Genomic DNA, 26,597 nt, shown 5'->3' with positions numbered 1-26,597 from the left:
CTCCTTTCCCCTGTCAGCACAGAGCTGCCAGTTTGTCTGCTCTCCACATTTTCCCTCAAATCAACCAAGTCAGTAGACAATCAGAGGAGGTACTGCTGTACCCAGTTTATGTTGCTGCTTTGGTCACTCTAAGGTACTTCACCGTCTAACAATTTTGGTGTTTCTTTTCAATATATCTGTTTCCCAGAACACAGGAACTTGCTGAAATCTTTTTTTATAATGTGCAGAGAACTCTGCTTTAATTGCCTATAGTTAACAGCGAAGTTCTGCATGGAAACGGATGAGGTCTTTCACTTGCTAGGTTGGTACACAGTGATAGTAGGGCAGAGTTAAGGTTGATATTTGAATCTTTTCACAATTAGGTTTTCAAAATGTTAAGGAAACAAACATTCTAAGGCCATGATGCATTATTTGTGTGATGTGGAGCGGAAAAGCTGCTTTTTGAGCCACTTTTAGCTGGGAGCTCAAACTTCTTCGGTGAGGGAGGCCATTTTTGTAGAGGCAGTGACTTCAGCATGTAATATGAATGAATTACAGGCAGCAGCGATCCATCTGGTACTGAATACTGGCTTGTGTTTTAAGTGGATTAAGGTGCTTAAAGTCCACCCAACTTTATTCTATTCAACAACCATTTTTTTGGCAGTTCTGTCACTAAAAGACTATAGCAAATGGCTGGCTGATTGCATCTTGCGTTGTTGTGATGTGGCTGGCGTGAAGCTGGAGGGCCATGGTGAGGCTCATTCAATTCATTGACTAATGGAGGTTTTCATTTCAGACATAGGAAAAATAGCCTCATAGTCTTTGCTCATACTCTACAAAGTATGATTGCTTGGCTTGGGTTTGGTCTGTTTCTGTAGCAGTAATGCTCAAACACTCCTGCCCTCTAGAATATCTTTTTGGTGATCAGTGTTTTTGAGTTTGCCACACTGCAGTTATTTGCTTTTGGATGCAACTTATAGGATATAAAAATACCATTTATGGAGGTGTCTTCTTACCCTTCCTCTATATTTAGAATTTACTTTGTTGCCGTTGGCCTTGTTCTTGCTGTTTGTCAGAGTTTTAATGCTTGCTCTCTTAAACATTCACCAAGTCAGTTCCCTTCGAAGAGTAGAAATCCAGCAGAAATGGTATCTTCACAGAAGGGAAAAATACCTTGATACTCTGTTTCTCGAAGATGCCTCCTGTATGAATTTCCTTGGAATTTGGCAGTAAACAATGTTGAGAGGAGCTGGTTAATTTTACACTGTTTTATTGCAGTGTCTCCTTGATGCATTTAATGCTTCAGTAATTTTTGTGACTGCGTCTTTTTATGGAAAGTCTCTGTTTTCTGCTCTGTCATGAAGTGTCACAGCACACAGTCAACCTGTGGAACTCTTTGCCAGAGGATGTTGTGAAGGCCAACAACAGGGTTTAAAAAAAAGAACTAGATAAATTCATGGAGGATAGTTCCATCAATGACTATTAACCAGGATGGGGAGGGATGGTGTCCCTAGCCTCTGTTTGCCAGAAGCTGGGAATGAGCTACAGGGGATGGATCACTTGTTGATTACCTGTTCTGGTCATTCCCTTTGGGGCACCTGGCATTGGCCACTGTTGGAAGACAGGATACTGGGCTAGATGGACCTTTGGTCTGAGGTGGTATGGGTGTTCTTATGACTGGAAGGATTCAAGGGTAGTGCTTCCCTACCTTTAGGGGATATCACATGTTCTTACCTGCTATTGCTGTGCTTGGATCTAAAAGTCTGAAGAACTTGGAGTGCTGGACAAGCAGGAGTGAAAAATGTTGCCAGAAGATACTTTGTAATTCTGTTTCTCTGAAGATCAAGGAAAAGAAGTTTCTCTTCTAAACTGAAATAGCTTGAAGATGAGACCTACTCTTTCCCTCCCCCCGCCCTTTTGTAAGGGAGCCATCACAAAGGAATGAAGACACTATAGTGATTCTGTTCTTCTTGGATGGTTTACTTCTAGCAGTGTTAACTTACTTTTTAAGGCTGCCTCTTTATGCCAAAGAAGGACAAACAGTAGAACCGTTTTAGATCAGTATTGCAACACTTTATTTGAGATGAGTGACTTGTTTTGATGGAAGAGGTGATAGATCTCACTTACTATTGTGGTAAGGATGGGTGAGTAGACTCTGTGCCTGGGTAGGTGAATTTTCATGATAACTTTCTTTTTAAGTCTTAAGATATGAAATGGGCCTGGGGTAAAAGGTAAAGAGACTACATGTTGAGGTGTATCCATTGCTGCCCCTCTCCTCGGGACTAGCTTAACAAAGGAATCTAGTTGAAGAAGGGGAATGTCTTTCTTTAGAAGTACTCCTCATTAACTTTAGTAATATTCATTAGGCGTTGGATCCCTTTGCTCTCAATAATAAATGTTGAGGATTTTTTAAATCTTTCCACAGTAAACTATAACTAGTGACTAAGGACCTATGATAATAATTGGGCCTACAAATTTATCCTAATAGTGAGCTCATCTGTAAAAAGTGAGTGAAAGTTTATAAAACGTCGCAACCTATAATAACAAATGTTGATGGGAAAATTACAAAAGGGAGACAGACTGAATTAATCTAAACAAAGATCTACTGATTTAATTCAAATATTGTGTTAAGAACATGCCTGGTAAACAAGAGGACTATGAGACCAGAAATTAATGAATCAAAATTGGTGTGTTGGAAGTTATGCCTAATTGGTGGACAGAATAATGAGATGCATTGTTTTGCCCACTGCTCTCTTTTGGCGTCCTCAAAAAGACACTTTGAGTGGACAGACACTGGCTGATGGGAAGCAATGAGTTTCACCATGGATGCTACCCTCACCATCTCTTGGAACCCCAGACCTTCTTTAGCCTAATCATGAGATGACCAGGCAAGAGAGGGAGCCAGGTGACGTTGCCGCCACCATCACTGGCTCTGGCTAGATCCCAAATACCCCTTGGGATGTGAGACTCGGTCAGCCTCCTCCTCCCCCTTGTGTGTTCCCTTCCTTCTTCACCTTCTTTCTTACCCCTCTCCTTTTTCTTGCTGTCTAGTAAGAGTCTGGCTTTGCTGGCCAAGACTCGGTATTTTGCAAAACTGTGACTAGAAAAAGGCAGCTAAAAGCAGTGCCTTAAATAGCCCGATGCTGGTAGATGTTTGCCAGGTCTTGGAGTGACTAATAAGAACTGCATGCTGTTCCTGTCTTTTCCATTGGTAAGATTGCAAGTAAAAGGGAACACCAGAAACAGAAGCTGCATTTTCTTCTTTTGCTGTTCTTTCTCTCCCGTGTTCTGTATGTTTGTCTTGTTTTTGTCTTCTAGGAAACAGGATCAGACTTTAATGGTAGCAGCTCCAGTCCATTAACTTCTCCCCCCCCTTCCCCCCACCAAAGAAAAGGACAGTTATTACCCCCTGAGACAGTGAAACAAGGTGTCTTTACACCCCCCCCCCCAAGACTCTACAGCTAAAGGGAGCAAGGGATGTTGTTAAAATGAAAGTCTTATTTAATACTTTATATTTCAAATGTTTTAACTGTTTTCTCTTCTGCAGCTTTAATAGAAGGTTAAAATGATTTTTAATGGTTTGTGTGCCATTGCAGACTGAGGTTTCTGTATACCAAACCCTGAACCGTGTCCAACATTGAACAGTTTTAAACAGTGGTAGAGGTCATGTTAACACTTCACTCTTCGGGCCCACTTATTCAATCTAAATTAGTACAACAGACCAAAGGACAATGATCTCACTTGGAAAATTGGAAAAACTGTCATTGTTTCCTTTAATAGAGGAAGATAAGGCAACAGGGGATGGATGACTTGATTACCTGTTCTGTTCATTCCCTTTGGGGCATCTGGCATTGGCCACTGTCGGAAGGCAGGATACTGAACTAGATGGAGCTTTTGTTTGACCTAGTCTGGCCATTCTTATGTTCTTATCCATTAACCTAAAAATGGGAAAGCAGCTGGAGAGTATATTACTGGAGAGATACTTAATCAAGTGATGAAATAGCTCTCTGGACTTTTCCTGGGGTTTCTGTCTGGAATATAGAATGAAGTAGTGAACCTACCAAGTGGAAAGAGACCTGATAGTAAAATTGCCAAAGAAGGGTGGCTTAATAACTGGACAGGTATCATTATTCTCAGTGCTTGTAAAAAATCATGTGCAACATCATCCTGGAACATATTAAGAAACAGATCTCCAGCTTAGAGACGGAAGCAGGTTTTAGACCTCTGAACCATATCTCAGACCTATTTTAGAAGAAATCCTGGAGTGGGCAGATGTGATGGGTTTGGTCACAGAGACCCCCTTGGGACTGTCGTCTGATGTGCTGAATTTACCTCTGAGCCTGTTTTCCCTGCCAGCTTGGGACTCCAGAACCCTGCCTTGTTGAGCCAGACATGCTAGCCTGCTGCAACACAGACCCAGGTCTGGGCCACGCCCCCAAAGCTGCAGACTTTAACCAAAAACTGCTCAGCAGGTCAGCTATCTCCAGCACCCAGACACCCAGCTCCCAATGGGATCCAAACCCCAAAGAAATCCTTTTTACTCTGTATAAAGCTTATACAGGGTAAACTCATGAATTGTCTGCCCTCTATAACACTGATAGAGAGGTATGCAGAGCTGTTTGCTCCCTCAGGTATTAATTAGTTACTCTAAGTTAATTAATAAAGTGATTTTTATTAAGTATAAAAAGTAGGATTTAAGTTGTTTCAAGTACTAACAGGCAGAACAAAGTAAGTCATCAAGGAGAATAAAGCAAAAACACGCAAGTCTAAACCTAATACATTAAGAAACTGATTACAGGAAAAATTTCACCATCAGAGATGTTTCAATAAGCTTGTTTCACAGACTAGACTCCTTCCTAGTCTGGGCCCGATACTTTCCCCTCATACAGTTCTTGTTAGTTCCAGCAGCCATCTTAGGTGGGCCGGTTTTGTTCAATATCTTCATAAATGATCTGGAGGATGGTGTGGATTGCACTCTCAGCAAATTTGCGGATGATACTAAACTGGGAGGAGTGGTAGATACGCTGGAGGGGAGGGATAGGATACAGAGGGACCTAGACAAATTGGAGGATTGGGCCAAAAGAAATCTGATGAGGTTCAGTAAGGATAAGTGCAGGGTCCTGCATTTAGGACGGAAGAACCCAATGCACAGCTACAGACTAGGGACCGAATGGCTAGGCAGCAGTTCTGCGGAAAAGGACCTAGGGGTGACGGTGGACGAGAAGCTGGATATGAGTCAGCAGTGTGCCCTTGTTGCCAAGAAGGCCAATGGCATTTTGGGATGTATAAGTAGGGGCATAGCGAGCAGATCGAGGGACGTGATCGTTCCCCTCTATTCGACATTGGTGAGGCCTCATCTGGAGTACTGTGTCCAGTTTTGGGCCCCACACTTCAAGAAGGATGTGGATAAATTGGAGAGAGTCCAGCGAAGGGCAACAAAAATGATTAGGGGTCTAGAACACATGACTTATGAGGAGAGGCTGAGGGAGCTGGGATTGTTTAGCCTGTTGAAGAGAAGAATGAGGGGGGATTTGATAGCTGCTTTCAACTACCTGAAAGGGGGTTCCAAAGAGGATGGCTCTAGACTGTTCTCAATGGTAGCAGATGACAGAACGAGGAGTAATGGTCTCAAGTTGCAGTGGGGGAGGTTTAGATTGGATATTAGGAAAAACTTTTTCACTAAGAGGGTGGTGAAACACTGGAATGCGTTACCTAGGGAGGTGGTAGAATCTCCTTCCTTAGAGGTTTTTAAGGTCAGGCTTGACAAAGCCCTGGCTGGGATGATTTAACTGGGAATTGGTCCTGCTTCGAGCAGGGGGTTGGACTAGATGACCTTCTGGGGTCCCTTCCAACCCTGATATTCTATGATTCTATGAATAGGGGTGTTCTCATGACTGGCAGCCCCCTTTGTTCTGTTCCACCCCCTTTTATTCCCACAAGGTGGGAATCTTTTGTGTCTCTGGGTCCCCACCCCTCCTTTTAAATGGAAAAGCACCAGATTTAAGATGGATTCCAGTATCAGGTGACATGCTCACATGTCCTGTGAGACTCCAGCCTCCATTCTTCCTGGGTTGGCTCACAGGGACACAGGAAGGCTTGCAAGTAAACAGAGCCATTTACAACCAATTGTCCTAGTCAGTGGGAGCCATCAAGATTTTAAACCAGCATTAATGGCCCACACTTTGCATAATTACAATAGGACCTCAGAGTTATACTTTATATTTCTAGCTTCAGATACAAGAATGATACATACATACCAATAGGAGGAATATATTTAGCAGGTTATAACCTTTGATACCTTACAAGAGACCTTTTGCATAAAGCATATTCCACTTACATCATATTCACACGCATAAGCATATTTCCATAAAACATAATGGAGTGCAAAATCACAGCAGGCACCTCTTGTGATAAAGTTTAGAGCTTTCCAGAAGCTTTTGACAGTGTGGAGAGAGAGAGTCTTTGGAAAATTATGAAATATTATGGAATATAAGTAAGAATAATTGGCACCATCAAGGATCTATATAACGTTAAACATGTAGTCTGATGGTTACATCAGCCAATGGTTTGCACTGACAACAGGAGTAAGGTAAGGGTGTATTATGTCCCCACTATGTCATGAGGAAAGTAACTGCAGAAGGCAACTGAGGAATTTTATTGACCAATGAAGCACAACTGGATAACCCCCTTGTTTATTTTGTGCTCATGATATTGTCCTGTTTAGTTCAACACATCACTTAAGGGACAAAAAGACCCAGCTTTTGGCAGATAAACTATTGGTTCATCAACAAAGGGAAGACAAAATATATGGCTATCAATGTCCCCAAAGCAACAGAGTAGATGGAGAGACACTAGAAGTAGGAAGCACTTTACCTGTCTAGGGAGTGAGATGTGTAAAGATGGTGTCAGCATGCTGTATGTCAAGCAGTGTATATTGAAAGCAGCAAACAACTTTCAGAAACTTGAAAAGATTTGGAAAAGTAGTATGGCTGACAGTGATACAAGTATGAATTTTTAATTCATGTCTCTCCTCCTTTATGGAGCAGAGTCATGAGAATCTACAACAGAAATGGATAAGATCAACTCATTCTAAAGTAAAAAGAAAGAGTACTTGTGGCACCTTAGAGACTAACAAATTTATTTGACCATAAGCTTTCGTGAGCTACAGCTCACTTCATTGGATGCTATATCTCACAAAAGCTTATGCTCAAATAAATTTATTAGTCTCTAAGGTGCCACAAGTACACCTTTTCTTTTTGCGAATACAGACTAACACGGCTGCTACTCTGAAACCTGTCATTCTAAAGTAAAAACCTGGGAAAGGTCTTCAGAGTTCACTGGGAAGTATCTTGCAACATCAGAAATTCTAAGGAGAGCAAACTAAACAAAAGCATCAAACATGGTCAGGCAATGATGGACATATTTAAGACATGCTTTAAGGATGCCACCAACCTGACTTCCACATCAAGTAATAATGTGGACGCTACCTGGAAAGAGAAGAGGGCAACCTAGAGAAGCATTATGCAGAACAAGGGAGAAAGAAGTCGAATCCATCTGTTTGACACTCAGAACAGACCAGCACCAAACCAAAATCAGTGGTGGCATCTGGATGCCCTATGCACCTGATGGGGTGGGAGGATAAAGAAGAATATTTGAAGTATACCTTTTTTGCGGAGGCTAAAACACTTCTAGAAGCCAAGGCCCTAATCCTGCAAAGGGATCCATGTCCGCAGACTCATACCCATATGGACTGGACGCCTTTGCAGGATTAGGGCCTGTGAGATGGCAAAATCCCAAGGACAAATTTAATAGATCCAACAGACTTTCATTTTAAACATCTCTGATCGTTCTCAATATTTTATCTGTATGAATTGTGTTAACTTCTAATGACATGAAGTGTTCTGTGCTTCAGCTATAGCCTGTTTTTTGATTTCTCTGAATAGTGTGGTCTTGTACAACAAAATCATGTTTAAAATGTGTGGAGGTGGAGAATGAGAAAGTACAAGAACATGAACATAGAACTTAAACTCAAATTATTTATTTAGTGAAACCTCAAACCGCATTTTACTGGAAAGCTTGTATGCTGCACTGAAAATGTCTGATTCAGTTTCTAGATACAGTGAAGTTAATGCACTTATTTTCAGCCAGTGGTCTTAATTCTCTTTTTACACTGTTGTGAACTGGGAATAGCTCCATTTAAGTCAGTGGAGTTGTGTTGATGTAAACTGGTGTGAGGGAAAATCTGGCTCAAAATATGCTTAACTGAAAAGACAAATTAAACTAGCCTGAAGTCCCCACCTACCACGGAAACCATTCTGACAATAACATCCATTTTCTTAATAAGATGAGGTCTTTGAAATGGAGAAGTGCACATGTTCTGATGTGAACTAGGTTTGGTCCTCTAAAAAGTAATGAAATGGGATTACGTTTATTCAGTGCATTTCTGCTATTTTATCAAACATAATGACAGTGTTCAGATATGGATAAACTGTGCTTTTCCATTTTCTTGATGATATGTTCTCAGACTTTTTTAAAGAAGTGTTTGGACTAACAAATCTAAGAGCAAGTAATCTGTAATGTGGAAGAGAGGGTAAAAGATGCAATGAAAGTACAATTACAATAAAAAGTACAATAAAAATCTTTCCTAGAAAACTGAAAACCAAAGTTTTACGGAAAATTGTGATCAGAGTAAAACTGAGATTATAATTCATTTAAAAGAAAATAGACCTAGCTAGGTTGGCTCACAAGTTGCACTAATTGTGTCATTGGCTGAGCCAAACAATTTGACACTCCCACATTACCTGGGATACCTGTCAAAACCAGATATACATTTCTGCTTTTTAGTAAGACAAGTGAAATTATACAACTTGATTATCTGACTGCATGATATAACTAGAACTTGATATGTAGCTAGTACTCTAATTGGGGAAGACATATTCTTCTTTCTTCATGCAAGGGTATGGATATTCTATAGTATTTTATGACTTTAGTCTCTTACCTGCAGAAAACATGAGGGCCAAGACTTAATAATAAAGCCTAAAGTTAGGCACCTAAATAAGTAACTAGACTTTCAGAAGTGCTAAGCAGCTACCCCCTCCCACTGACTTAATTGCCAAGATGAACTTGGTTTAAAGCAGTGGTTTTCAACCTGTTGTGGGCCGCATATGCAGCTCTCTGTGTTATGTGGGCCGCATCCAGTGGTGCGGTGGACCTGGTTTGCACCGGTTTGTGTGAACCGGTTGTTAAATTTTGAAGCCGGTTTAGAACCAGTTGTTAAAGGGGTGGGCAAACTCTGGCCCGTGGGACCATCTTGTCTGTCCCACCTGAGCTCTCAGCTCTGGAGGTCCCCCGGTGAATTTTTACTCACCGGGCGGCACTCCGGGCTTTTGGCGGCACTTCGGTGGCGGGTCCTTCTCTCGCTCCGGGCTTTTGGTGGCGGGTCCTTTAGTGCTGCCGAAGGCTCGGAGCGACTGAAGGAACCGGTTCTTCAGCTTTTTTCAGCTCATCACTGGTTGCATCCACACACTATACCTGTATGCTACCTGTATGGCCCTGAGGATGTCACGTGGTCCGTAGCTGTGTGCTGCTAGGGCCGTAAAGGGCCACAGGTTGAGAGCCACTGGTTTCAAGTCTTGTTGAAGGTTTAATTTTCTTAATGTTTTACCTGATCATCTGGGCAAGGTCTTTAAGTGGAGGATTTTGAATTAAAGCCTCAATTTGAGTAAATTGTTAGATGGATCAACTTTCTATCTGGAAATGCACAAAGATTTAAGGTTTAAACAAAACTCTCACAGTTCAGGGCAACTGAACCTGTATTCCTCTCTGTGATGCAGCAGCAACACCCACTCTAGGCTCCCAGCTGCTTAGCTTTCACCTCTCTTGGGTGGAGACCTGCGTGTGTGTGGACGCGCGCGTCTGTCTCTCTCTTCTCCCTCCCATCCCCTCCAGGGGTATTTCCAAGCTGCACAGTTCCCTGTCTACACTGTTATTGCCAGATTGCCTAATGAGCATGGCATCTGTGTTTGCTTACCCTTGAAAGACAATGAACAAAGTAATTGCCAGCAGTTATGCGTTAACACAACCCTTTTTATGCAAGCACATTTATTCTTAAGGTGAAAGCATTACAAAGAAAACATTAAAAACAATAAAGGAACCTACACATGTTAATAAACTTACCAACGATCACCCTTCCCCCCCCCTCCAACTCCAGCAGGAGTCTTTCTAGCCCTTTCCTAAGGTTTTGGGCCCTCTCTTGAACAGAAGATTCTGTCCATTTGCTGGATCAGAAAGAGGGCCCTGAAGTCAGTTTAAACTCAAGCTGTATATCCAAAACACTTTTCTTTGTCTATGGGTCTCTAGAGACCCATAATCTCTTTAACGATTCTGAGTCTGACTCACGTGTTTCCTGAATTAAAAAGCTTCATTGATAGAACTGGAAACAAGACTTTAAAAAAGTGCTAATTAGATTCTTGTTCTTAATCTTCATTGTTTCATGCAATCCATTAATTCTTGGCAAAACTGAGTGAGGGAGATGGTGGGATCTCCATTTTACAGATTGAGGTGGTTGAGGAAGGAACTTTGCTTTGTCCAGCTGCTTGTCCTAATCTGCATGTGAAAGGGAGGATCTAACAACAATAACTAGATTAGTCAGTGTTGACTTTAACCACATTAAAATTTTGTCAGTTGTGCTCTTTGAAAAGGCATTCCAGAATACATAAAATTTGAAAGAGTAGGATGTGACCCAGGAGAAAGGTTTCTAGACCTGTTGCCCCCCAATGAGAAATGGAGGAAAAGGTTAGGATTTTGACTTTTACCTTCTTAAGAGGTCTTTGGGAGGGTCCTAATATTAACTAATATCTTCTTGCTGGGGCATACTACCCGTGTATGTGCACTTGGATTGGTGCCTTGGATTTTGGAGAACTAACCTTCTGATTGTCCATGATTTTGGGATGTGTGATGTAATGATGAGCTCTAGAAAGAAGTGCTAATTGAGGATTTTAACATTCATTATTAAGGCCCTCTATTTTCCCTTTGACACTGTTTTCACAGAGCCCGTTGTATGAGTCCTGTGCCCAACCTCAGAACAATTCTGAGCCATAGTTGGCAGCTATGATTGCAGTTTCCTCAGGTCCTCCATTGCCTACACTGCCACCTTTTAATGGTCCTTCAGTTTCTCGACCTTTGGAGTGGTCATTGAAGTCTCTCTCCCTTCATCCACTATTAAAGAAACAAACTTGACTATAAATAGTTTTCTTATTTTGTCACTAGGGTTAGGTGGAAAAGTTTGTTTTTACTATTTAACTCTGACCATTTCATTGAATCTTTAATTTAGGCCTTGCCCACGATGGGGGACCCGTCTAAAAGAATGGGATTATTGCACTGGCTTCAGGTGAAGAGTGCTAAGGCTGAGATGCCTACAAGGTCTTCTCAGAAAGGGCCCCAAAGGGCAGTAACCTTTGTGCTCCAGAACCTGTTTCTGCAAGAGGCTCTGGAAGCACATGAGTTTAGGGGACATTCTTCTCATTACCTGAATTTATTGTAAATATGTCCCTTGTCAGTCTAAGTGCATCTTTCAAGTGGGAAATATATTTGACCTGTACTGAACATTCCATGTTTATGATCAAACGATTGAAATACAGAGGCTTTTAAAAATGGATTTACTTCTCGTGGTTGTTCCTATCTCTAGAACATACTTCTTAGCCCAACATAGATATTTAATTAGACTCTGTGTCGACAAACATTTAACAAAGGTTTCTTTCATCTCACAGGTTTTGGAAGGAAGGATGTAGTAGAACACTTGCTGCAAACAGGAGCCAATGTTCACGCTCGTGATGATGGAGGGCTAATACCTCTTCATAATGCTTGTTCCTTTGGTCATGCTGAGGTGGTTAGCCTGTTACTATGTCAAGGTGCAGATCCAAATGCCAGAGACAATTGGAACTACACTCCTCTGCATGAAGCTGCTATCAAAGGGAAGATAGATGTGTGTATTGGTAAGTATTTGTTATTAACTACATCAATTTACTTAAAAATTTAAACACATTAACATTGCAGTGAACTTGTATTGCTCAGAATTGTAGTGACTGTTTCCATTCCACTTGATAGACAAGGGACCAGTTGCTTTTCTCTTCCTTGTTAAGAAGGGTGTATTTTTCCCCCCCCCCCATCCCCACGCCCCTGGTAGGCAAGTAAAGAGATGGTAACCTAAAATTTAGTGACTTACAGGATTCACAACACAGTGTTTTCTAAGCTTGCGGTCTGGAAAGCTAAACTGGCACAGGAGCTAAATTTTGATGGAGGAGTAGTCTAATGGAGTTAATTTACCATTTTGGCAGAAACATAACATGAGAACTCTGCCAATAAAATGGAAGGTCTGACTTCAGATAAATTCATGGCTTTTTGAGGCTGATCCTGGTATTGTGGTGGTATTCAACCTGTGAAGTTGGGTATTTCCTGTGTTATAAGAATTGAAAGGCTGACCATTTTACTACTATTTGAAAGCTTTGAGGGACTAGTTACAAGACAAACTTGTTCAAAACAGTTATATATTTTCAGCATGTACTGAATCATAGAATATCAGGGTTGGAAGGGACCTCAGGAGGTCATCTAGTCCAACCCCCTGCTCAAAGCAGGACCAATCCCCAACTAAATCATCCCAGCCAGGGCTTTGTCAAGCCTGACCGTAAAAACTTCTAAGGAAAGAGATTCCACCACCTCCCTAGGTAACGCATTCCAGTGTTTCACCACCCTCCTAGTGAAAAAGTTTTTCCTAATATCCAACCTAAACCTCCCGCACTGCAACTTGAGACCATTACTCCTTGTTCTGTCATCTGCTACCATGGAGAACACTCTAGATCCATCCTCTTTGGAACCCCCTTTCAGGTAGTTGAAAGCAGCTCTCAAATCCCCCCTCGTTCTTCTCTTCCGCAGACTAAACAATCCCAGTTCCCTCAGCCTCTCCTCATAACTCATGTGTTCCAGATCCCTAATAGTTTTTGTTGCCCTCCGCTGGACGTTTTCCAATTTTTCCACATCCTTCTTGTAGTATGGGGCCAAAACTGGACACAGTACTCCAGATGAGGCCTCACCAATGTCGAATAGAGGGGAATGATCACATCCCTCCATCTGCTGGCAATGCTCTTACTTATACATCCCAAAATGCCATTGGCCTTCTTGGCAACAAGGGCACACTTGAGTCATATCCAGCTTCTCGTCCACTGTAACCCCTAGGTCCTTTTCTGCAGAACTGCTGCCTAGCCATTCGGTCCCTAGTCTGTAGTAGGGCATGGGATTCTTCTGTCCTAAGTGCAGGACTCTGCACTTTTCCTTGTTGAATCTCATCAGATTTCTTTTGGCCCAATCCTCTAATTTGTCTAGGTCCCTCTGCATCCTATCCCTACCCTCCAGCATATCTACCTCTCCTCCCAGTTTAGTGTCATCTGCAAACTTGCTGAGGGTGCAATCCACACCATCCTCCAGATCATTAATGAAGATATTGTACAAAACCGGCCCGAGGACTGACCCTTGGGGCACTCCACTTGATACTGGCTGCCAACTAGACATGGAGCCGTTGATCACTACCCGTTGAGCCCGACAATGTAGCCAGCTTTCTATCCACCTTATAGTCCATTCATCCAGCCCATACTTCTTTAACTTGCTGGCAAGAAGACCATGGGAGACTGTGTCAAAAAATTTGCTGAAGTCAAGGAACGTCCACTGCTTTCCCCTCATCCACAAAGCCAGTTATCTCGTCGTAGAAGAGCCTAGAGCCAAAGGAATTTCAAATAAAATTGAATATTTCAATCATTTTAAATGTATGTAGATCATAGTAAATATTCTTCAGTAATATCTTTCATTTTTATATATTTTCAGTCTACTTAGTAATACTTTCTTCAAGCAGAGTTCTTTATTTTTAATTGTGCAGACTGGCTTGAAAGTTACTTCTGAAGGAAGCTGTGAAATTGTGTGGTCAGTATTTCAGATCTGGAGGGAAAAAATAACTTTATTATGTAGCCACATCATATTAATGATCATGGTTACAAATTTGAGATCTTAGTTTTAATCTGAGGGCACTTCATTTTATTATATGGACCAATTTTGAAAAACCTACAGTGTTTGTTTAAAGACAGTCCCGACAAAAATTTAGTAGGGAGATTATATTACCAGTGGATAATGAGACCACTAATGGGAGTCCTGTGTCCAGTTCTCAGTCAACACTCCAAAGAGTGTGGTGGAAAATGTGGAGAGGGCTCAGAGAAGAGCCACGAGAATGATTTGAGAACTGGAAAACCTGCCGTGTATTGAGACCTTAAAACAAAGGTTAAGAGGTGACTTAATCGTGGTCCATAAATAGCTACACAGGAAGAAGAGACCTGATGCTAGAGAGCTCCTTTAGGTGACAATGGCATGACAAGATGAGTCTAGATGTGCACAGGAATACATAACAAATTTAAGTGAGGGTAATTGGGAATATTTTGCCAAGGGATGTAGTAGATTTTTCCATCACTTGAAATCTTTACATCAAGAATCATGGTCTTTCTCATGCCATATTAAGGACTTAAATGATTCCATAGAAACCTGCGGTGTACACTTTTCTACATGTGTGTGAAATGATTCTGGTGTAGTTTGATCAAGATGTAGATAATTTAGTGTCTGCCTTGTCTGTTTTACCCATTTTAGTATGTCCCTTCCTATTTTTATACGGGGCCCTATCTCCAAGTCCTGTAAGTAAATAACTCTGCAAAGCAGACTTGTATACATTTATTTATCATTTAATTTTCTATGTATGGCAGAACGCTTGAGTGTTAAGAGGACGTACAAATATCAGTCTTTGATAGAGAGGTTGGTGGAGTCTTGTTCATGCCTTAAGCAATATTTGATGGCACAGCAAGGATTCAGACCACTTGCAAATATATTTCTGCAATATTCTTAGGCTTGGAAGGATTAATTTTTATTGATAAATGTTGATTTCACCCTAAAGACACTGACAGATGTTTAGATGATAAACATTTGCAGATAGGAAAGGTAATAAAAATGCTGAGAATTTTAGTCAAAATCCAGAGATTTTTTTTTAAGACTTTTGAATTAGGCTTGTTATGAATGGATTCATGAATGAATCGTAACGGGTATGACTTGATTTAAGGATATTTACTTTGTATATTTTGACATGTGATGTTGACCATTTGTTTTAATGATGTATAAAGATTTAACTTATTTATGCTGTCATTAAATAATTCTGACCCACTCCCACAACTGTGAAATTTTTAAATGGGGGGAAAAGGCTTAAAAATAAACTTCAACTGACATTATACAAAAAATGCTGACATGCATAAAAATAGATTCTGCCAAGCCTAAGTATATTGTACAGTAGCTATTTTTACCCAAAGTGTTGATTACTGATATAATTGTTATATAAGAAATTGGCTGGTACAAATCAGTGTCAGGTACTAGACTTAAACAAGTCAGGTATGCTTTATTATAAAGCAAGAATTTGACAGTGTCTGGAACACTGGCACAACATATGAGAAATTATTGTTGAACACCACAATATCTGCTGAAACTTTTCTTTTTAGAAACTGTCTACTGACTTTTTCCCCACATGCTTCATTTTGGCTCTTGTTTATTTTGAACATCATCCAAAAGCTAAAATGGGAGATGCTTGCCATATTTGTTCTTTCCTCCCATCTGCATGTCTTTGTCCATATCATCGTTACCATGCGAATGCTGCTTCTGTAATATGGCAGGAGAGTAAACTGGTAATTGAAGAGCATAATGAGCCAGGAAACATGGAGAAGTCATTAACAGTGGTCTTTCAGAGCCACAATAAATGTAACAAGATAGGAAAGCTAGAATACTAGCAAAAACTGGATAGTGATTACAATAGATCTGAAGATTGCTAATGGTCTCTGGATTTCAGTTGTTAAATAGTTTTTAAAATAGTAAATGCACACTTCTACTGCATAGTTTTGATATTGCTTAATTGTCATTGACATTATTTGCATCTAACTGAACAACATTTCTTTCCCCCAGGTAGAACATGAGAGAGAACAAACCATATGTGGCAAGTGTAGGTCATGTTGCTTAATGTGCTACAGGAAGGCGCTTGTTTACCATGGTGATAAGACAGTATAAGAATCTGTATAGCACAGAATGGAAAGGTGCACCTGTTTAGCTCAGAAAATCTGGCCCATGACTTGTAGTCTGACCTGGTGTGTCCCTTTGTCGTCTTTGTGCTCTCTATCTTGGAACACCAAGGATCCCTAAGGATGGCAAATGCTTAGCAAAAGTGAACATGTGCTGGCCATTTCTTTTGGGATGATTAGGCATTGAAAATTTGTTTTCATTACTTAGTAATCAAATGTATGTCAGGTTTTGTGTGTTAACACCATTTAATGAATGTGTGTGTTTTTTAAATTGACTCAAGCATTGGAAACAAGAAAACTGTTAGATTGCAAGTTGATGATATTTATAGATCTTTGTGTTGGCTCATCTGTTACTAAGATGCATGTTTAGTGTCTGAGTTCTGCTCCCAGAGCTAATGAGAAGCATTTTGCTCTTAAGTATTGCTATTCAAGATCGAGCACCATTTCATTTGCTTAGGGAAGAACCAAGCAAGAAGCATTTTACTATAATTCAAGAATGAACACTAAATACTCATGGAAGAGTACTGTCAAGTCACAGAAGTGATTTTCAAAGCTAAGATAGGGAGAACGAAGGTTTCTAGTTTGCTATGGAAGACCAAATATGAGGGAACATGAGCATACTAAGAATTCAACCTTTTTGTTTCTGTACAGTCCCAATAAAACATTGCATCTAGCTTAATACTGACCGTTTGTGGTGCTGGGTGTAGGTGTAGAGCACACATGCTTATGGCCAAAATGTAGGAAAAGCTCCCCCCCCCCCTTTTTTTTTTTCTGAAGCAAAATACTGAAAACGAACCTTGATTGATAGTCTTTGCATGCATGTAAATCTTGTTATGGATTAGGCAACTGAAGTTGTATGAATTCCACTTCTGTATACAGCTTTTTTTCTGTACCACTCCAGATACTATGAATGGAGACTGAGCATCGTAACTTGTTACAACATCATTTGATATCTTTGGCTTTGTCTATACCAGACATTTTTCCAAATACTTCCCACAACTGCTGCCAACTATTGTAAAGAGAACTCCGTTATTAGTCTCAGTAGGAACGCTTGAGAAATCTTTGGATTCTTCTAGAACCCTTCTGCATGCTGGAGGAAATCAAAGCAATGAAAAGGAAGAAGCTAGTTTGTTGCTATTGAGGTACTCCTTGGTTCATTGTTATAACGCAGGGGCGGCCAACCTGAGCGTAAGAAGGAGCAAGAATTTACCAATGTACATTGCCAAAGAGCCACATTAATATATCAGCAGCCCGCACCAGCTCCCCCCACTCCAACCTGCAGTGCCTCCTGCCTGCCGGCAGCCCACCAATCAGTGCCTGCCGTTCGCCATGATCAGCTGTTACTCAGTGTGCAGGAGGCTCTGGTGGGGAGTGGAGGAGAGCGAGGACATGGTAGGCTCGGGGGAAGGATTGGAGTTGGGGCAGGGCCTGGGTCAGATCAAGGGGTTGATCACTGAGCACTCCCGGGCATGTTGGAAAGTTAACACCTATAGCTCCAGCCCCGGAGTCAGTGCCTATTCAAGGAGCCGCATATTAACTTATGAAGAGCCATATGTGGTTCCGAAGCCATAGGTTGGCCACCCCTGTTATAGTGAGACTTCAGCAATCCAAGAGTTCTTGCACCAAGTGGCTCTCCTAGAAAGTGTGGCGTACAATCCCCTGTAATCTGCAGAAGTCAGGACCTCAATAATACAGCTCTTCTAGCTTTAGCTTTTTCCTCTCTGGGTATGTCTACACTGCAAAGAAAAATGTGTGGTGCTGACACTCAGAGCCTGGGTCAGTTAATTCAGGCTCATGGGGCTTAGACTGCAGGGCTGAAAATAGCAGTGTAGATGTTCCCACTTGGGCTGGAGCTCTGAACGGGAGGGTCTCAGAACCTGGGCTCGAGCCCGACTGGGAAAGTCTATACTGCTATTTTTAGCTACAGAGTAGCTAACTTTTTTGTTAAAAGAAAAGGAGTACTTGTGGCACCTTAGAGACTAACCAATTTATTTGAACATAAGCTTTCATGAGCTACAGAAAACTTATGCTCAAATAAATTGGTTAGTCTCTAAGGTGCCACAAGTACTCCTTTTCTTTTTGCGAATACAAACTAACACAGCTGCTACTCTGAAACCTAACTTTCATGTTGTACACATTCCAAGACTTTGTTCAAAAAGTCCCATTAGTCCAAAGAATATTAAGGATTCATCTGCAATAGTTGGTCTGATGTCAGATTTTCTTCATTTATTTTGTATTATCAAAGGCTATAAAAAGCTGTTTTCTTCAGCGATGGTTATAACATTTTTAGGGCTGTCAATTAATCAGTTAACTCACGCGATTAACTCAAATTAATCATGATTAAAAAATTGTGATTAATCAGTTTTAATTGCACTGTTAATATAATACCAATTGAAATTTATTAAATATTTTTGATGGTTTTTCTACATTTTCAAATATATTGATTTCAGTTACAAAATACAAAGTGTACAGAATACAAAGTGTACAGTGCTCAGTTTATATTATTTTTGGTTACAAATATTTACACTGTAAAAATTACAAACAAAAGAAATAGTATTTTTCAGTTCACCTCATACTAGTACTATAGTGCAGTCTCTTTATTGTGAAAGTGAGACTTACAAATGTAGATTTTTTTGTTACATAACTCCGCTCAAAAACAAAATAAAGTAAAGCTTTAGAGCCTACGAGTCCACTCAGTCCTACTTTTTGTTCAGCCAGTCGCTCAGACAAACAAGTTTCTTTTAGTTTACGGGAGATAATGGTGTCCACTTACTTGCAATGTCACCTGAAAGTGAGAACAGGTGTTCGCATGGCACTTTTGTAGTCGGCATTGTAAGGTATTTACCTGCCAGATATGCTAAACAGTCATATGCCTCTACATGCTTCCATGCTGGTGATGCTTGTTAAAAAATGCGTTAAATAAATTTGTGACTGAATTCCTTGGAGGAGAATTGTAAGTCTCCTGCTCCATGGTTTTACCCGCATTCTGCCACATGTTTCGTGTTACGGTAGTCTTGGATGATGACCCAGCATATGTTGTTTGATTTAAGAACAGTTTCACTGCATGTTGACAAAACAGGAGTGGGTGGTTGAGATTCTGTGGCCTGCATTATGCAGGAGGTCAGACTAGACGATCATAATGGTCCCTTCTGACCTTAAAGTCTATGAGTAACACAAAGAAGGTTCCAATATCAGATTTCCAAAGCTAGATAGATCACTCAACCCAAGGTTTAAAAATCTAAAGTGCCTTCCAAAATCTGAGAGGGATGAGGTGTGGAGCATGCCTTCAGAAGTCTTAAAAGAGCAACACTCTGATGCAGAAACTATAGATCCCAAACCACCAAAAAATAAAATCAACCTTCTGCTGATGGCATCTGACTCGGACAATAAAAATGAACATGCGTCGGTCCGCACTGCTTTGGATTGTTATCGAGCAGAATCCATCATCAGCATGGACACGTGGAATGGTGGTTGAAGCACGAAGGGACACATGAATCTTCAGTGCATCTAGCACATAAATATCTTGTGATGCTGGTTACAACAGGGCCATGTTCTCTCTTTCAGGTGACATGTAAACAAGAAGCAGGCAGCATTATCTCCTGCAAATGTAAAAAAAACTTGTTTGTCTGAGTGACTGGCTGAACAAGAAGTAGGACTGAGTGGACTTGTAGGCTCTAAAGTTTTACATTGTTTTATTTTTGAATGCAGTTTTTTTTGTACATAATTCTACGTCTGTAAGTTCAACTTTGATAGATTGCACTACAGTATGTGTATTAGGTGAATTGAAAAATACTTTTTCTTTTGTTTCACAGTGCAGATATTTGTAATAAAAATAAACAAAAAAATGGACACTTTGCATTCTATGTTGTAATTTAAATCAATATATTTGAAAATGTAGAAAACATCCAAAAATATGTAAATTAATGGTATTCTGTTTAATTTTTTTAATCGCTTGACATCCCTAAAAATTTTCTTTAAAAAAAATCTGATAGCATGCTGAATTTGTGGTTCCAGTGATGTCATAATCTATAATAGCAATTTAATGGTAGATTTTTACTGGGTGTGTTCTGACCAGAGATCTCCACAGGAAGCACGGCTCTTCGAGTGCTACTTTTTTCACTTAATCTGTCTGCTGGAATCACAAAATAAAGATTACTCTTTTTTTCACCATAGGAAACCCGTCTTACGACGAGTATGAACTAATAGTCTAAATGTTTCAGTTCTTGCTAATATGTGACAGCAACATATTTTTCCTGCAGAACTTAAACCCTATTTGTTAGAAAGGTATATCTGTGGATTCAGGGAGAGTGGGAAGGAGTCACCATAAAAATAACATCCCCACTTATTTATAGAAATTAGGGAGTGGAAGTGGAGGAAATTCTATGATCTGACTCATACAGGAGACATGACTAAGACAGCATGGTTATTTTTGGCTTTAAAATCTAAGCTTTAAAAACTAACTTCAAAATCTAAAAGTTGACTAAACATGGGAATAGTGCATAATAAGCATTAAGGGCAAATATAGAAATGTTAATATGCCAAAGAATTGAATTACATGTCTGTGACGTTGCACTCTGGTGGTGTCCGGACCAGTGATCTGCTAGGCCACTCCAGTCCTCAACTCTGGGAGCCAGCCTTACCCTGCTCTGCTGTGAGAACCCCCACTCCTGGGCTGTTCACGCACAGCCTCTGGCATGTAAGCTGCTCCCAGCTACTTGTAAGTGAATTACACTAGCCAATATTTCCGGTCCCAGACACAACCCTAGGAACCTCTGTCTTGCAGTGTCCAGTTATGCCCTCTGGACGCTGCAAGCTTATGAGAGTTTGTCAGTTTAACAAAGAAATTGATATGTACCAGGCTTGTTATCCCAAGGGGAGCCTCTGACACACTGCAAACCAAACAGATTTATTAACTATAAAGATAGATTTTAAGTGATTATAAATCAATGCATAACAAGTCAGAGTGGATACCAAAATAAAATAAAATAAAAGCACACAGTCTAAACTCTCAACCCTATTAGCCTGGGCAGCAACTAGATTAAGCAGTTTTTCTCACCCTACTGGATATTGCAGTTCTTAATATGCAGGTTTGTTCCTTAAACCTGGGCCAGTCTCCTGTGTTGGAGTCTTGTCGTCTTCTCAGTGTCCTGGTTGTTTGCAGTAGAAGTGGGGGCAGGAAAAGGGCCCAGTATGTGTCCACTCTGCCTGTTTTATGCCCTCAGTCCATGTTCTTGTAGAACATAAGTCCAGGAATGTCTGGGGGGCCTTGCTGAGTCTTTCCCAGCAAGGTTGAGCAATTCCCTGGTGGGGGCCTCATGCAGGCGAGTCATTGCATTGGAGCTCCCTTGGTGGACAATGGCTGTTGATAGTTTATTGACACCCCACCCGGGATTTGGTTACTTTCCTTGCTGTTGCTTCTGAGGACCCAATACCTGGCTGATTTCCCCCAACTTACAGCATGTTTTAGTGACCACCATACTACACAGTTCTCATATCATATGCATTAATGATACACATCTATGGATAGAGAAATGACTTCCAGCAGACCATGACCTTTCCCCTGATACCTTACAAGGCATGCTTTATATGTAAGATCATGATTATATTAAAATGAGGAATATGGGGGTTACAGCGTGCTCCCCGAAGATACAGAATATCACAATGTCTCATTGACAAACTGTTGAAAATAGGCATATACTGGAATGGAAGTGTCAGATGACCACAAGGTGAATTTAAAGTAGGTCAAAGATGGCAGAACTGATCGTCATTGTGTAAGAAACCACTTTACTTGGAGAGGAGATATGTCAAATTTGGTGACACTGTTTGAGTTTTAAACTGTTCTGAGCACTCTTAAAGTGGGTTTAATTCTAAAGCTTCGTCACTGGCTTTCAAAAAACATTTTCTACCACCTACCCTGTGGGCTTTGTGGATTTCTAATTTTGTTCTGATCTTTTTTTGACTGAAATGTCAAGTCAGACCCAGATGCCATTCAGAGAGCATAGTTGGCGCCTGCCAAGTAGAACTTTGTGGAGCATGGGTGGCTAACTACACATGATCAAACAGTACAGATCAGGGCACTCAGAATGAAAATGGGTTTATACAGAGCAAGACTGGTTTCAAATGTAATGCTATGGTTGTGGGAAAACATAAGCAAAACAACAATCATTCAAGCTTTTACAAATATTCACATTCCTTGAAAGTGATACTGAAATACTATCTGACAACAGTGACAAGAGAATAGTGTCTTTACAAGCTATGATGCTTATGTGATTGTCTACACTGATTTCGCTCTTGGTGCATATGTGCCCCATGTGTGTGAAATGAGATTCTTTTTTGAATAGCAGTACCAGTTGTGGCTGCACTAATGCCCATCCCTGCCTACAGAATATCATAGCTCTGGGTGTAAGGGGCAGGGCAGGGTACCCATCGCTCAGTTCCTCTGATTTGCTCTTGGTGCAAGACAAAATACTAGCAGTGCCCATGTTCCTTATGCAACATAGCCATTTCCTAGGTCACTATTGTCGGAAGATGCAGACAAGCACACGCTTTTGGGGTCTCAGCAGATTGCTGAGGGGATCCTATTGCTGGATCCAATGTACATTAAGCCTCTGGAGTCTGAATCAAGTACAAGCATTGCCCCTAGCTTGGGGTCTCTATCACTCTTAGGGTGAAGATCCTCTGTCAAGTGCCCCCTTCTGAGAGCTGAGACATCTTGGTTAAGCTGCCTAGCCTGTTAGCAGTGCTGACAACTTAGACTTCACCATAGTTTAAACGCACTGTCTCTTGTAACTCAAGCCATGTTGGTATTCTGGGCCCACAGTTCCCCTCTTCAAGGGAAACTTAGTTCGTTGCAGCACATACCTCAGATACTTACTTTGGACAGGATTCTGAAACCTCATTGCTCTTTCCTTAAGCACCAGAAATAGAGTACAGATCATACAGAATGTAAGCCTGAATGTAATGCTGCTCGGTCTTGCCCACCCTTCATTTGTGGGGCAGGGGACAACTGTCTGAATTATGAGGTAGGCAAGGTTCCCTTGTCTCACATTCCTGCATTAGCTTCCATTTGCTTGAGGTGGTGGAATGGCTGAAGATGCAGAATAGATCAGTTCCTGCCCTGTATATAACCACCTGTCTCTCTGTGTGAGGTGGCTCCCAGATCAGCGTCCTCAGGTAATCCCAGACCCTTACCAGCTGATTTTGCTGTCTTGCAACCTCTCCCCTGACAAACCAGTTCTTATGGATTGGAGTCAGACTGCTGCGCTGGGCATCACAGCATGGGGAGTAGGTGGCCAGCCCTCTGTGAAGAAAAAGGTGGTTAGGGACTATTTAGAAAAGCTGGACGTGCACAAGTCCATGGGGCCAGACGCGTTGCATCTGAGAGTGCTAAAGGAATTGGCGGCTGTGATTGCAGAGCCATTGGCCATTGAAAACTCGTGGCGAACGGGGGAAGTCCGGGATGACTGGAAAAAGGCTAATGTAGTGCCAATCTTTAAAAAAGGGAAAGAGGAGGATCCTGGGAATTACAGGCCAGTCAGCCTCACCTCAGTCCCCGGAAAAATCATGGAGCAGGTCCTCAAGGAATCAATCCTGAAGCACTTAGAGGAGAGGAAAGTGATCAGGAACAGTCAGCATGGATTCACCAAGGGAAGGTCATGCCTGACTAATCAAATCTCCTTCTATGATGAGATTACTGGTTCTGTGGATGAAGGGAAAGCAGTGGATGTATTGTTTCTTGAGTTTAGCAAAGCTTTTGACACGGTCTCCCACAGTATTCTTGTCAGCAAGTTAAAGAAGTATGAGCTGGATGAATGGACTATAAGGTGGATAGAAAGCTGGCTAGATCTTCGGGCTCAACGGGTACTGATCAATGGATCCATGTCTAGTTGACAGCCGGTATCAAGTGGAGTGCCCCAAGAGTTGGTCTGGGGCCGGTTTTGTTCAATATCTTCATAAATGATCTGGAGGATGGTGTGGATTGCACTCTCCGCAAATTTGCGGATGATACTAAACTAGGAGGAGTGGTAGATACGGTGGCAGGTAGGGATAGGATACAGCGGGACCTAGACAAATTGGAGGATTGGGCCAAAAGAAATCTGATGAGGTTCAACAAGGATAAGTGTAGGGTTATGCACTTAGGACGGAAGAACCCAATGCACCGCTACAGACTAGGGACCGAATGGCTAGGCAGCAGTTCTGCAGAAAAGGACCTAGGGGTGACAGTGGACGAGAAGCTGGATATGAGTCAACAGTGTGCCCTTGTTGCCAAGAAGGCCAATGGCATTTTGGGATGTATAAGTAGGGGCATAGCGAGCAGATGGAGGGACGTGATCATTCCCCTCTATTCGACATTGGTGAGGCCTCACCTGGAGTAGTGTGTCCAGTTTTGGGCCCCACACTACAAGAAGGATGTGGATAAATTGGAGAGAGTCCAGCGAAGGGCAACAAAAATGATTAGGGGTCTGGAACACATGAGTTATGAGGAGAGGCTGAGGGAACTGGGATTGTTTAGTCTGCGGAAGAGAAGAATGAGGGGGGATTTGATAGCTGCTTTCAACTACCTGAGAGGTGGTTCCAAAGAGGATGGTTCTAGACTATTCTCAGTGGTAGAAGAGGATGGGACAAGGAGTAATGGTCTCAAGTTGCAGTGGGGGAGGTTTAGGTTGGATATTAGGAAAAACTTTTTCACTAGGAGGGTGGTGAAACACTGGAATGCATTACCTAGGGAGGTGGTGGAATCTCCTTCCTTAGAGGTTTTTAAGGTCAGGCTTGACAGAGCCCTGGCTGGGATGATTTAATTGGGGATTGGTCCTGCTTTGAGCAGGGGGTTGGAGTAGATGACCTCCTGAGGTCCCTTCCAACCCTGATATTCTATGATTCAGTCTGTTTAGGATGTTTGTGTTAGAATAGAATAATTAAATTAGGATTGTCTTCTATCAGCCTGGTATCACAGCCCTTTGGAATTTAGGTCCAACATGATGGTGAAAGGACAACAGAAGGCAATGTGCTGCACCTTCAAAATTTAGTTTGCAGCTTAGTAAAGATACATACAGAGTTCATAATCTCACACAGAGCTCAGAAGTTATGCAGATTCCCTAAATCTTTCCACTACGTGGACTTTTTTAGAGTTATTCTTAGTTTAATATTAGTTTAGTTTTTATTCTTTTTACCTGTTGGCTGCTTTTTTGGCTGTCTTTGGGCTGGTCTACAGTATCGCTGTAAATCAATCTAAAAGTTACATTATTTGTTATGTAACTTATGTAACTGACGTCGACATAACTTAGGTTGGCTTATTGCGGTGTCTATACTGTTCTATGTCAATGGGAGATGCTCTCCCATTGATACAGCTTTTGCCTCTCAGGGAGGTGGAGTACAAATGTCGATGGGAGAGCTCTCAACAGACCCACTAAATTGACACCACCGCGTCGATCGCAGTGGTGCTGATTTAGCTGGTGAGTCGACATGGCCTTTGAGTGGGTAAGTATAGCACACTCCCAGTAGAGGGGGTTATTCCTTTATTATGGGGAGTTCCCAAGTCTCCTGGCTTTAAGACCTGACAGTTGTGTGACTCCGCCATGCCTGTTAATGATAGGTGCACCAGTTACCTCATCTGCCTGTCTGGGAGACAGGCATGTGCCAGATTGCAGCTCTGTTGCTAAGATGGGCCCTCAAGAATAGAGAAGTGAGGCTGAATTTCTTGTTGCTGGAAAGATTAATGCAACATCCATCTCTGTCCCTGAGAAGCCTGGGAATGATCCAGTGCACCCTATCTCGGCACCAGGAAGTTGTGGCTCAGCCTCTACTTTGAAAAGTGCTTCCTCTCTCAGAGCACACTGCATCTGTTTGTGTTTTTAAAGAGGAGAACTGAGTACCATGCCAATCAGGATTCTAGATGCAGATCACCACCCCTGACCCCAAGTAAGAGGCTTAAAACTTCTCCTCTGCTTCCATCAAGATCCATGGCCTGGAGTTCCTTCCCAGTGCCATGGCACTGATGATTCCTTCATCCCACAAGGACTGTGCTGCTTCAGTACCATAGCTACATGGTGACTCTGGCCCTGGCATTGGCAGACATATTTGGTGGTGACCACTTCACCCTGTCACAGAGCACCATCTCAGCACAGACCCTTCCCTGGCACTGGAGATCCCAGCACTGAGACTCTTCATGCTACTGGCTGACCAATCTATCGGTCTGTTCCCTGAGTCTCTGATACTGGATTTTTTGAGATGTTGTCTCCAAGTAACTATGTGCTCCAATCATACCTCATGTGGACCCAGTACTTTGGACAGGAGTGCCCCCTCTAGAGGAGACCTATTCCTCCTTGTCCTCTTCATCAGCATGCTCCAAAGGCTGTCTTCTCCCTTGCCCCCATTATCCACCTTGTGTGGTCCAATGGGTATCTGGTAGGGAACCTAGAGAAGAGTATACTGGAGAACGTGAGACAAGTGGACTTCAAGGGGCACCTTTTGTGATAT

The 26,597-nt window shown here is 41.7% G+C and overlaps 1 protein-coding gene across 2 annotated transcripts in view; it reads left to right on the top strand.

The window, feature by feature from the left end:
* The window catches only part of TNKS (tankyrase), a 288,162-nt gene that overhangs the window by 6,180 nt on the left and 255,385 nt on the right, over positions 1-26,597 (top strand). For both annotated transcript variants that reach the window (XM_073340169.1, XM_073340168.1), the window contains exon 2: positions 11,748-11,972. In XM_073340169.1, coding sequence (XP_073196270.1) covers positions 11,748-11,972 — 225 coding nt within the window. The remainder of the gene's footprint in view (positions 1-11,747; positions 11,973-26,597) is intronic.

The sequence above is a fragment of the Lepidochelys kempii genome, chromosome 4 (genome assembly GCF_965140265.1).
Source record: "Lepidochelys kempii isolate rLepKem1 chromosome 4, rLepKem1.hap2, whole genome shotgun sequence".
NCBI lineage: Eukaryota > Metazoa > Chordata > Testudines > Cheloniidae > Lepidochelys > Lepidochelys kempii.
This window is presented reverse-complemented; position numbering and strand designations above follow the sequence as displayed.